Below are 11,615 nucleotides of genomic sequence, written 5' to 3'. Positions count from 1 at the left end.
TTTTTTTTTTTTTTTTTTTTGAGACAGTCTTGATGTGGCCCAGGCTGGAGGGCAGTGGCGCAATCTCAGCTCACTGCAACCTCTGTCTTCTAGGTTCAAGCGATTCTCGTGCCTCAGCCTCCTGAGTAGCTAGAATTACAGGCGTGTGCCACCATGCCCGGCTAATTTTTTTGTATTTTTAGTAGACGCCAGGCTGGTCTCGAACTCCTGACCTCAGGTGCTCCTCCCACTTCGGCCTCCCAAAGTGCTGGGATTACAGGCGTGAGCCACCGCCCCCGACCTGATACTTTTTTGTTTGTTTGTTTGTTTGAGACAGAGTCTCGCTCTGTCGCCTAGGCTGGAGTGCAGTGGCACGATCTTGGCTCACTGCAAGCTCTGCCTCCTGGGTTCATGCCATTCTCCTGCCTCAGCCTCCCGAGTAGCTGGGACTATAGGTGCCCACCACCACCCCCGGCTAATTTTTTTTTTTTTTGTATTTGTAGTAGAGACGGGGTTTCACCGTGTTAGCCAGGATGGGCCGACGTGATACTTTTAAAAGTTATAGGGCATATTATGCTGGGCAAGGCGGTTCACACCTGTAGTCTTAACTACTCAGGAGGCTGAGGCGGGAGGATCATTTGCAACCACACTAGGCAACATAGGGAGACCCTGTCTCTACAACAATAGGTCACAGTTAGGATATCAGGGTGAGCTGGGGGCTCCATTTGGGTTTGGATTTGCTCCCTTCTCTAGAGCCAGGAAATATTGGGCTTGGCCTGGCATCCAGGAGGTAGATGGTGCTAGCCTTTCTATGGGGCCACTGTGGGGTTGGGAAGGGCCCTCACTCATTCTGAGGAGCCTCAGTGCTGAAGTTGCACTAACCTGGGCTCTGACTTCCCTCCCCAGATGCTGAAGTTCCGAACAGTCCATGGGGGCCTGAGGCTCCTGGGAATCCGCCGAACCTCCACCGCCCCCGCTGCCTCCCCAAATGTCCGGCGCCTGGAGTATAAGCCCATCAAGAAAGTCATGGTGGCCAACAGAGGTGAGCACCAGTGGGGCTGGTGAGAGGAGCCTTGTGGCCAGCCCCAGCCTTAGCGTTCTTCTCCCACTCACTGCCCCAGGCCCTGGCTCCCCACTCCCCTTTTTGCTTCTCCTAGGACCTAGGAATCTAACTTCTCATTTCTTTGTCCTCTAGGTGAGATTGCCATCCGTGTGTTCCGGGCCTGCACGGAGCTGGGCATCCGCACCGTAGCCATCTACTCTGAACAGGACACGGGCCAGATGCACCGGCAGAAAGCAGATGAAGCCTATCTCATCGGCCGCGGCCTAGCGCCCGTGCAGGCCTACCTGCACATCCCAGACATCATCAAGGTGGCCAAGGTGAGCCCAGTGGCCTGGCTGGGCCTGGACAGCAGGGACCAGGGAGTCTTAGTTGCCGCGGGGGTCTCTTGAGGCTGGCGTGCTCAGCGTCTCTGTGCGTCGGTGGGTAAACGGATGGAGCTCGGCAGGTTAGGCAGGGGAAGAGGCTGGCTGAGGCCTTGGAAGGGACTGAAGGGTACCGTCCTCTCCCTGACCCCCACCCGCAGGAGAACAACGTAGATGCAGTGCACCCTGGCTACGGGTTCCTCTCTGAGCGAGCGGACTTTGCCCAGGCCTGCCAGGATGCAGGGGTCCGGTTTATTGGGCCAAGTCCAGAAGTGGTCCGCAAGATGGGAGACAAGGTGGAGGCCCGGGCCATTGCCATCGCTGCAGGTGAATATAACGGGCAAGCAAGGGGTGGCCACGCACTCCTGGAGAGGGTCCAGCAGGGAGGGGTGGCAGGGATTCCCGCCTGTTACAGAGATTCCCCCACACCTCTCTCCCAACAGGTGTTCCTGTCGTCCCTGGCACAGATGCCCCCATCACGTCCCTGCATGAGGCCCACGAGTTCTCCAACACCTACGGCTTCCCCATTATCTTCAAGGCGGCCTATGGGGGTGGAGGGCGTGGCATGAGGGTCGTGCACAGCTACGAGGTGAGTGAAGATGCCCAGGGCTGGGAGCAGGGCAGGGCAGCCTGCCGTGGGGGCAGGGGTGGACCACTCAAGGCATCTGGAAAGTGGGTGGGATTCATGGCAGGGGAGAGGTAGCGCTGTGGGGTCTGATGTCTGCCTGGCCCCTGCCCGCCCTCGCAGGAGCTGGAGGAGAATTACACCCGGGCCTACTCGGAGGCTCTGGCCGCCTTTGGGAACGGGGCGCTGTTCGTGGAGAAGTTCATCGAGAAGCCACGCCACATCGAGGTGCAGATCTTGGGTGAGTGGTCCCGACGCCCCGCCTGGGGCAGCTGGAGGCAGGAGCTGAGAGGCCCAGTCCTGGTGTGGTCACAGTGGCTGGCCTTGGAGACAGCCCTGGGGTCTGTCGGGCGCTTTTCCAGAGGACTCTGGAAAGTGGGCTCTAGGGACCGAGCTGGCAGTTGGTCCTCACAGCCTTGGTGGTGCTGGTGTCTCTCCTGGCAGCCTCTGTACCGCTGGCAGCCGGCACCGACTGGCCATAGTGGTTATGTGGGGGTGATAGGGGCATTTTGGAGGCGTGTAGATTCCAGTAAAAGCTAAGCCCAGTTTACCTCCCTCCCCAGGGGACCAGTATGGGAACATCCTGCACCTGTACGAGCGAGACTGCTCCATCCAGCGGCGGCACCAGAAGGTGGTCGAGATTGCTCCTGCCGCCCACCTGGACCCGCAGCTTCGGACTCGGCTCACCAGCGACTCTGTGAAACTCGCTAAGCAGGTGAAGGGTGGGCTTCCCGTGTTGGGACAGGAGTCTGTGCTCACAGGCCGGCAGGCCTCACAGTGGGGTGCTGGTGGGGCAAGGGGACCCTGAGTGACTGGGGATGGGGAGAAGAGGGTGAAGGACTCTCTTGGGGGCCAGAAGTGGGTCCGTGGCATCCTTTCCATGTGCACTTGAGGCACCTGGCCCAGAGGCCAAGCTTAGAGTCCAGGGTGGCTGAGAAGAGGGAGGGAAGGAGCCCCAGCTGCCTCCTCAGCCCTGCTGCTACACAGACCTGGCTTCTCTGTGGCACCAGCTCATCCCTGTCATCAGGAGAATGAGATTCCGTGGATTCTGTCAAGATTGAGGACCATTACGAAGGCATTCCTCCCTCATGTGCTTCTGTCTCCTACATCATGTTTATTATGGTCTGTTTCCTTGCTCTGCACCCTCTGCCCATCTCTGCTCTTCTGGGAGCTCTGGTTGGGGGGTCCTGGAGGAGGCTGAGGTGGCAAGCTATCTCCCCACAGCAACCTGCCCCAGGACTGGCCTGGAGAGCACCTGCTGTGGCCAGGCGTGCAGCAGGGTCCTGCCCCCTCTTCTTCCCTGGCCTATAGGCAGCGGAGGATGCGTCACCTCCCCAGGCTGAAGGCTGGGGTGTGCACTCTGCAGCAAGGCCTCAGCCACAGCTAACGCGAGGCATTGACCAAGGTCGCGTTTAAGACAGGTCTTATTTACTGGCTTATACTATTTCACATTCCATAACAGGTTTAAGGGAGGTGATTCAGTCTGGTTTGTCGTTTTGGTGGGACCAAAAGTGAAACTGGAATTAGGGCTGAAATTTGAGTTAGAGTCATTATCTGTTGGTACCTCTCAAATGAATTTCTTTGGGTGGTGGTGGCCAGAGGTGACTGCGCAGTAGACTAGAAGGGGACTTTCTGAAAACACCTCCAAGCAGAATCAGGGGCTGGGAGAGGCCTGGGTCTCCGGGTCTGAGTGGATGACACAGCCTTGGCGGGCAAGCCCAGGAGGCAGCAGGGCAAGGTGCCGAGCCTGGGGTGGGTGGGGGCTTCTGCCCATGTCTCATCCCAGATGAGCTGGGTGCAGCCATCTGTGACTCCAGGAACCCTGGAGCCCAGTGGACTACTTGGGGGACATGTCCAGGCAGGAGCATGACCCTGGCCCTGGGGTCTGCCTGCCATCTGTGGGGGCAGGGTTTGCCACAGGCCATTCTTTTACGGAACCAACCCAATGGGTGGGACGGAATCTCTGTCCTGGGTCCAGTGAGTTTGCCCAGGCCCTGCCTGTGCCCCCCCTGCTCACGCGGCCGCCCCCACAGGTGGGCTACGAGAACGCAGGCACCGTGGAGTTCCTGGTGGACAGGCATGGCAAGCACTACTTCATCGAGGTCAACTCCCGCCTGCAGGTGGAGCACACGGTCACGGAGGAGATCACCGAGTGAGCGCAGGCGGGCGGGGCGGGAGGCACGGCTTCTAGGATTTGCATAAAGTGCAGGCGAAGTGGCTCCTGGGGGCAGCCAGGGGCTTGATCACTCCCCACATTGGTGGAGAGCAATGGGGATCCAGGTACTTAGTGTTTTAAAAGTCATTATTCTAAAAGCATTACATGGTTATTATAAAAATCAGCACAAAGGAGCAAATAAAAATGATGACAGCCCTCCTCTCTGCCAGGACGCTGCCGATTGCTCAGGCCCAGGTGCTCCCATCTGTCAGAGGAGTAAAGCAAGGCTCAGAGACATTTGGAGAGTTGCTCGGGGTCACACAGCTGGCGCTGGAAACCAGGCATCTCCGGTTGTCTTTGGTTTGCTCCTTTCCCAGTTTGCTTGCTTTACTAGAGACATAGTTTGATGCAATTGAGATGTTTTATATAGAATTTTTATTCTACTTTTCAAATTTAATATTTGTTGAAGGCATTTCCCCAGGCCGTAATTCTCTCTGAATACTTTTAGTGGCCGCGTACTATTCCGTCTCGTGTATATTTCTTAACTTACATAGTCCTCGATGGTTAGGCAATTAGATTGTGTCTGGCTTTGGTGGTTATTAAGCGTGTCAGTTATCATCTGTGTGCCCGAATGTTTGGCTTCAGCTCTGAAGAGTTCTGAGGGTAAACCCTTCAACGGGATTATCTGATTGAAGGATAAGCAGCATCCCTTGGAACAGCCCTCTAGAGAGGTGGCACTAGCATGCCCCCTGCAGGCACTGTGGATGACATTTTAAAAATCCGCCTGGTTTCTAAATGACAGTCACGATGGCCCTCACCCTTTCAAGGTCTCTATTTTGAGCCATGTAATTTCTTGACGCTGGCTTTGGGCCAGCCCATCTCACTGTGGAGCATCCCTGACCCTGGTTCTGCCCCCAGCCCTCACCCCGCCTGAGACTGAGGATGCTTTCGGGGTGGCTGCCGTGGCCCGCCGGGGGCATGGAGGCCCCTCCCTCCCCTTAGGAGAAGCTTAGAGACAAGGCCAACGCTTTGGCCGAGGAGACTTTTCTCCTCAAGCTGCTGTGAACTCCTCGGTCTTGGGTCTGCTTAGAGCCTCCTATTAGGGATGGGAGTCTGTCTGCTCTGGAGCGCGGGTTTTGTGTCAGACAGATTGGGGCTCAGGTGCTCTCAGGTCCTGAGCCACATGGAGCCTGGGTGAGCTCCAGCCTCTCTGACCCTTGAGCTCCTCCTCTGGTGGGAATGACAGGGCTCTCAGCGCACTGTCTTGGAGATGAAGCATGGGAGGAGCGCGGCCTGGCCCGTGGCACTGAGTGGGAGCTGTCCTCTCTGCTGCGAAGTGGTCCAGCAGGCAGCAAGAACACGGGGAAATCCTGCCAGTGCAGGATCCAGGCCGCCTTCACCACAGGCCTCAGTGGCAATACATGTAAAACCTTGAGTGTTTTTTTTTAAGACAGAGTCTTGCTCTGTCGCCCAGGCTGGAGTGCAGTGGTGCTGCAACTTCTGCCTCCCGGGTTGAAGTGATTCTCCCGCCTCAGCCTCCCGAGTAGCTGGGATTACAGGCACACACCACCAGGCCTGGCTAATTTTTGTATTTTTAGTAGAGACGGGGTTTCACCATGTTGGCCAGGCTGGTCTCGAACTCCTGGCCTGGTGTGATTCACCCACTCTGGCCTCCCAAAGTGCTGGGATTACAGGCATGAGCTGCTGTGCCCGGCCTAGTTTTTTTTTTTTTTTTTTAAACAGCTGTTCCACTTGGACTTGTGACTGCCCTTAGGAGCAGTAAGGCTGAGGTTGGAAAACCCTGCAGAAGTGGGGAAGCTTGCACTCTCCAAGCATCTCTAGGGGGTTTTGGGCACAAGCCCAGCAGGAAAACAGGCCCCAGAAAGACAGGTCCTGACCCAGCACCCACTGTGCAACCCTCTCACAGCTGTGGTTGCCATTTCGAGGAGCCCAGCCTTCACAGCACCTGTTCTCTTGCACACTGCCCCGCTCACAGCCACCCACACAGCATAGCACATATGGCCCCAAGAATGAGCTATCCTGGCCCTCTGACCTAGAGATCTGCTGAGGCTTCAAATCTAGGCTTTACCAAGCGGGAGTTTAGGGGAGTGGGGAAAACAGACCTCAAGGAAGAAGGAGGCAGAGTACAGGGAGGAGCAGCTTAGGGCTGTGTGGACGGCATCATGAGTCGGGGTGCAGGAGCAGGTGGTCCTGGTATTTCAGCGGGCCCTCTCCAGCTGCCAAGCACTGTGTAGTTTAGTCTGCTCCTGGTGGGGGCAGGGCAGGGGCCGGTGGAGCCACTGGTTGGGAGGAGCTGGCTGTTCAGGCTGGCCCAGAGCCTATGGGCAGGAGTTGCACTGTGTGTGGACGCCCCCCTGGCTGTGGTGCCCCTCGTCTATCCCCCGCCTCATGTTTCCCCTCTTCTCCCATCCTTTCCCGCTCCCCCCAACACCCCACAGTGTAGACCTGGTCCATGCTCAGATCCACGTGGCTGAGGGCAGGAGCCTACCCGACCTGGGCCTGCGGCAGGAGAACATCCGCATCAACGGGTGTGCCATCCAGTGCCGGGTCACCACCGAGGACCCTGCGCGCAGCTTCCAGCCGGACACCGGCCGCATTGAGGTGGGCGGCGCTCGAGCAGAGGGAGATGCCAGCTCACCTGCGCACAGGTTCTGCCCGGTGCCTGGGGCTGCAGCACCAAGTTGCCACAGCCCGGCAGTTAGGGAGGACCCGCGTATGGGCTCTGAAGTGGACATAGAGTACATGGGGGCAGGCAGTGCCCAGAGGAGGGGCAGCGCCTCCCAGGGGAAGAGACTGCTGGGTGCCCAGGTCAGGAGGAAGCCGTGAGGGTGGGAGCGGGGAGCAGGCCGGCTTGGTGGAGCAAAACGCAGGGACCCAGACACAAAGCCAGCCCCTGACCCTCCAACTCCCACAGGAGCCCCACACCTTGCTGCCAACTGAGCCCAAGCGCCACCTCCCATCTGAGGGAGGGGCTGGCAAGGCAGGACCTGGGGGTGGAGGCGGCAGAGGACTGGGCCCAGAGGTCCCAATGGAGTCTGAGCCAAGCTCAGGGGCCCATCAAGGATGAGTGAGGGAGTCAGAGATGGCGGCACAGGAGGGAGACCGAGAGGCGGATTCGGGGCTGTGAGATGGCAGCCTTGGTCGGGGGAGAGAGCTGGTGTAGGGGGCGCCGAGGCGGCCCAGGGTAGGCCCCCCAGCACAGCAAGACTCGAGCCTTCTCCAGGAGGGCTCCCTGGGCCTTCCCTCCTCTCAGCACCGGGACCCAGTCATTGGCCTCCGAAACCCATCTCCCCCGCCTCTGGTCCCAGCTGTGGGCAGGAGCCCTGTGGCCTACTCGGTGGTGCCTGTTCCCAGCCCTGCACGTGCTGCCAGCACCGTGCCAGCTGTGCTAGGGACTTGCTCCCTATCCAGGGGCCTGAGCCCCAAAGGAGGCAAGACATTGATGGAGCTCCAGCTCTGCTCCAGAGTCCCAGGCAGAGGCCCCCGGGCTTGTGTGGGGGCGGTGAGGGGAGCAAACATGAGTTTGGGCCAGGCTCTGGGCTTCTGAGACAAGGGAGGCTGGGGAGGCTGGCGGTAGGGACCAGAGCTCTCTGGATTCTGGAAGCAGCAGAGCTTGTGGCTTCAGCAGGGAGCTGGCCGCCTGCATTCTGTTTCTGGAAGAATCCGTAGGTGGGGGCAGCCCCAGGCTGAGTGCTGCCCAGTGGCCCCTGACTTCTCTGCCTCCCTCCATCCCCACTTCCAAGGCCTGGCTCTTCAGAGCCTGCCTCACCACAGAGTATTTTTAGCTGACAGTTCCTGCTCTCAGCTGAGTGTTCACTCTTAAATATTTTATTAAGTTCCTTTTTATTGAACACAGGTCTCTGCCCCCGAGAAGCGGAAATGGGCAGTGGGTGTCCCGAGCCCCACTGGGCGGTCCCCCCGCTCCCCTTCTTTCCTACCTGGGCCTGAAGGGTCCCCCACCTCCGGGGAGCCTTTCTCTTCGGGAGCTCACTCAGGCGGCATGAGCCACCTGCCTGTGTGAGTGTCGGCGCCTCTGTCTCCTCCTCTCCACTGCCCCTCCCATTGCCGTCTGGCCCTGGCCGTGTCCCACTGCCCTGCTGCCCTCTCCTCACCCTTGGTTTGCTTCCCTGATGGGTGTGGACCCCTGGGCAGGCACTCTCCTGCCTCTGACACTGTCCCTTCATTTCCTCTCCCACTTCTTGTTGCCTCCTCTCCTTCCCATCCTCCCTTCTGGAAGGAAAGGAAAGGAAGGGAGCATGGGTGGATGTTGAGGCCTTCCCCACCACCCTGTTAAAAACAAAAACAAACCCCCTGTTCAGCCTCGCCTCTTGCCTTGCACACTGTCCTTTGGAGGCCCTGTCGCCAGCCTGCGCGTCCCCTCACTGTCTAGGAGCCCACAGCGAAGCCCTTTAGCGGCTGGGTCAGCAGACCTCAATCCGTGCTGTGGAACGAACGCATGGACACGTGGATGAGTCTGAAAGCCCAGAGGGTTGCTCAGGCAGGTGCAGCAGGTCCATGGGAATAGAGGCAGGGCTGGCCCCTGCCTGCCTGGGCCCCTCTCCCGCTCTGCGGCAGGCATTCCCTTCCTCCTCTGCCCCCTCCCAGCTCCTCACAGGGAGCCAGTAGCAGTGACTGCGTGGCACATAGAGAAGGGACGCACTCCTGGGTTTGGTGGCAGAAACAGAGCAAAACCTGACCAGCCAGAGCTGGGATTCACCTGCGGACACCCCACACTCTGCTCTCAGCAGCTGCTGGGTGCATACCTGGCCAGCCTCGGGGTGGGTGGGGCACTTTTGACTGCAGTTTCTGGCGCAGGTCCTCACGCCTCACCCTTCCCACAGGTGTTCCGGAGCGGAGAGGGCATGGGCATCCGCCTGGATAATGCGTCCGCCTTCCAAGGAGCTGTCATCTCGCCCCACTATGACTCCCTGCTGGTCAAAGTCATTGCCCACGGCAAAGACCACCCCACAGCCGCCACCAAGATGAGCAGAGCCCTTGCGGAGTTCCGAGTGCGAGGTGTGAAGGTGAGAGGCTGCAGCCCCCGCCTGCCTTTGCTCCCAGCCCTTGGAGGGTCCCCCAGCCATTCACTTCCCCACCAAGGGCCTTGCACATGGCCTCACCTCAACCTTGCCCCTGACTGATGGGTTGAGGTCAAGGGCTCTCCTCAGCTGCAGCTGCACGCCAGACTCTAGCTGTTTTCAGACTCTGCAGGCGCCTGGGCACCCTGCTTCAAGAGTCCCAGGGAGTGGCCTGGCCAGAGCTCTTCCTCACATGCCTCCTGTCTAGTCTTGTTCCGGGGAGACCCACACTGTTTCCTGCCCCTCTGGGGTGAGAATCACATGGAATGTGTGTTAAATATCATCAGGCTTCCCTTCTGGAAATCCTGATCCCACAGGTTTGGGTAGAGGCGCCAGAACCTGTGTTTTGAACAAGTTCCCCAGATAATTCTTTTTTTTGAAATGGAATCTCGCTCTGTCGCCCAGGCTAGAATGCAGTGGCGCAATCTTGGCTCACTGCAACCTCTGCCTCCCGGGTTCAAGCGATTCTCCTGCCTCAGCCTCCCGAGTAGCTGGGACTACAGGCACCCGCCACCATGCCCAGCTAATTTTTGTATTTTTAGTAGAGACGGGGTTTTATCACGTTGGCCAGGCTGGTCTCAAACTCCTGACCTCAGGTGTTCCGCCCGCCTCGACCTCCCAAAATGCTGAGATTACAGGTGTGAGCCACCATGCCTGGCCTCCCAGATAATTCTTAATTTCTGGAAAATGTGGATTCCCCCCACGGGGCAAGAGCCCAAGTCGTGTAGATGCGGTCACTTTGCACAGAGTCAGGCCCCCGCCAGCCCCCTGCTCTCCTCACCTGGCCTGGTGCACACAGTGTCGGGTGCTTCAGGAGCAGCTGAGGGTGGGGGCGCAGCCAGAGACATGAGCAGGAGGCTTGGGAGGCAAGCGGCCCTGCCCTTGGTGGGCTGGCAGCTCAGCTTGTCTTTGGGTGGCCTTGGGGGATGCCCTGCCTGGCATGAGGACTCTGAATGGGCATTTAGGATCTAAAGAGCCCTTTGCTGGGCTCTGTTACTGGCGTCTGTAGCTAGAGAGGAATCCACAGCCAGGAAATGCCGCCTCGGCCTTTGAAGCCAGCACGTGTCCCGTGGGTGCCACCCTCAGAATGGCAAGAAGAGCCGGAGGACAGGGGCTTTGGCCCTCAGCCCCTGTGGGAGTTGCCACTCCATCTTCTTCTTGGGGGTCCCCACAGGGCGGGCTGCGCTGGGCACTGGCACCGGCCCTTCTGTCTTGGCCTCGTGTCCTTGCAGCTTCTTCCAGCCCTGCCTGTTGTCGAGGTGCAGTTGCTTGCGGGATAGGGGGCATGTGGGCCGTGCTGTCCCCTCAGGGTCCTGCGGTCACTCCTCACGTGTCCACATAGCTGCTTGGTCACAAGAGCCCCTGGAAGCTTCTGGGCTCATGCCTGTGTGTGTGGCCAGCCTGTCTCCCACCTTAAGAGGGAACAGCGCACCTCCTAGAGGCCAGGGGGTGTTACTCTTCCGTGGGGAGCCTCTCAGCCTCCCTGTTGAGGGTCCCTGTCGTGCACATAGGCAGAGGTGTGTCGCCGACATCAGCTGTCGACATCACGTGCTCCCCTGCACCTTGCTGCGGCTCCTGGTGTCCTGGCGGGGATGTCCTGCGGCTGCTTTGGTGTTGAAGGGATGCGTGGCCATGTACAGGGGTGACCCAGGCCATCCCCCTTGCCTGCCCCTGCCCGTTGCTCTGTGGTCCTGGCTGGTTCCTGGGGTTGTGCCCAGTTTCTCTGCTCCCTCCTCACCCTCAGCAGCTCCCCACGTGCCAAGCTGGTCCCTGGACCATAGAACCTTGCGCTTGCACTGCACCCTGGAGGGCCTGGAAAGATCTTCCTCCTTAGACTGTCCCCCGCCCCCCAGGTGGAGAAAGGGGCACTAGAGCCTGTGACCACAGGGCCAGCAGCAGGATAAGTGTCTCTGGTGTCTGGGGGTGCCAAGTCTTCCCCAAATGTGCACCGAGACCAGGCCGCTGGCTCCAGCCACCCCCTGAGCCTCATGCTAGCGCCCAGCGTGGCAGCCCTGGCCTTCCTGTCTGTGCCCACCCACCCTGTCCCGCGCCCCCGCCCACTCCTCCATGGTGTTCGCTCCCCACACCCTTCTCTGTCGAGGACCTTGCTCCTATTCATTTAAACCAGGCTCATGAAGCCCACCTCTAGTTGCATGTTCTGGGGCTGGGAGGGCAGGCACACGCATGTGAGCCATGTCCATGTACACATGAACAAACGTATGCCTTAGAGCGCCTGCCTCACCTCGGCTGCCTGGCGGCAGCGCCTTGACCCTCACACAGAAAACACCAGGGAGTGTGTGCGGCGTGTTTGCCGTGGCCTGGGGTGCCAGGG

General features: G+C 59.3%; 1 protein-coding gene across 5 annotated transcripts in view; it reads left to right on the top strand.

The window, feature by feature from the left end:
* The window catches only part of PC (pyruvate carboxylase), a 162,821-nt gene that overhangs the window by 85,656 nt on the left and 65,550 nt on the right, over positions 1-11,615 (top strand). For all 5 annotated transcript variants that reach the window (XM_058438976.1, XM_058438979.1, XM_058438978.1 and 2 more), the window contains 9 exons: positions 886-1,021; positions 1,175-1,359; positions 1,566-1,731; positions 1,848-1,993; positions 2,153-2,270; positions 2,593-2,744; positions 4,063-4,181; positions 6,644-6,806; positions 9,047-9,229. In XM_058438976.1, the coding sequence (XP_058294959.1) occupies positions 886-1,021; positions 1,175-1,359; positions 1,566-1,731; positions 1,848-1,993; positions 2,153-2,270; positions 2,593-2,744; positions 4,063-4,181; positions 6,644-6,806; positions 9,047-9,229 (1,368 nt within the window). The remainder of the gene's footprint in view (positions 1-885; positions 1,022-1,174; positions 1,360-1,565; positions 1,732-1,847; positions 1,994-2,152; positions 2,271-2,592; positions 2,745-4,062; positions 4,182-6,643; positions 6,807-9,046; positions 9,230-11,615) is intronic.

This window comes from Hylobates moloch, unplaced genomic scaffold (genome assembly GCF_009828535.3).
Source record: "Hylobates moloch isolate HMO894 unplaced genomic scaffold, HMol_V3 SCAFFOLD_5, whole genome shotgun sequence".
NCBI lineage: Eukaryota > Metazoa > Chordata > Mammalia > Primates > Hylobatidae > Hylobates > Hylobates moloch.
The sequence above is the reverse complement of the archived record's forward strand: the minus strand, read 5'-3'. Positions and strand labels throughout refer to the sequence as shown.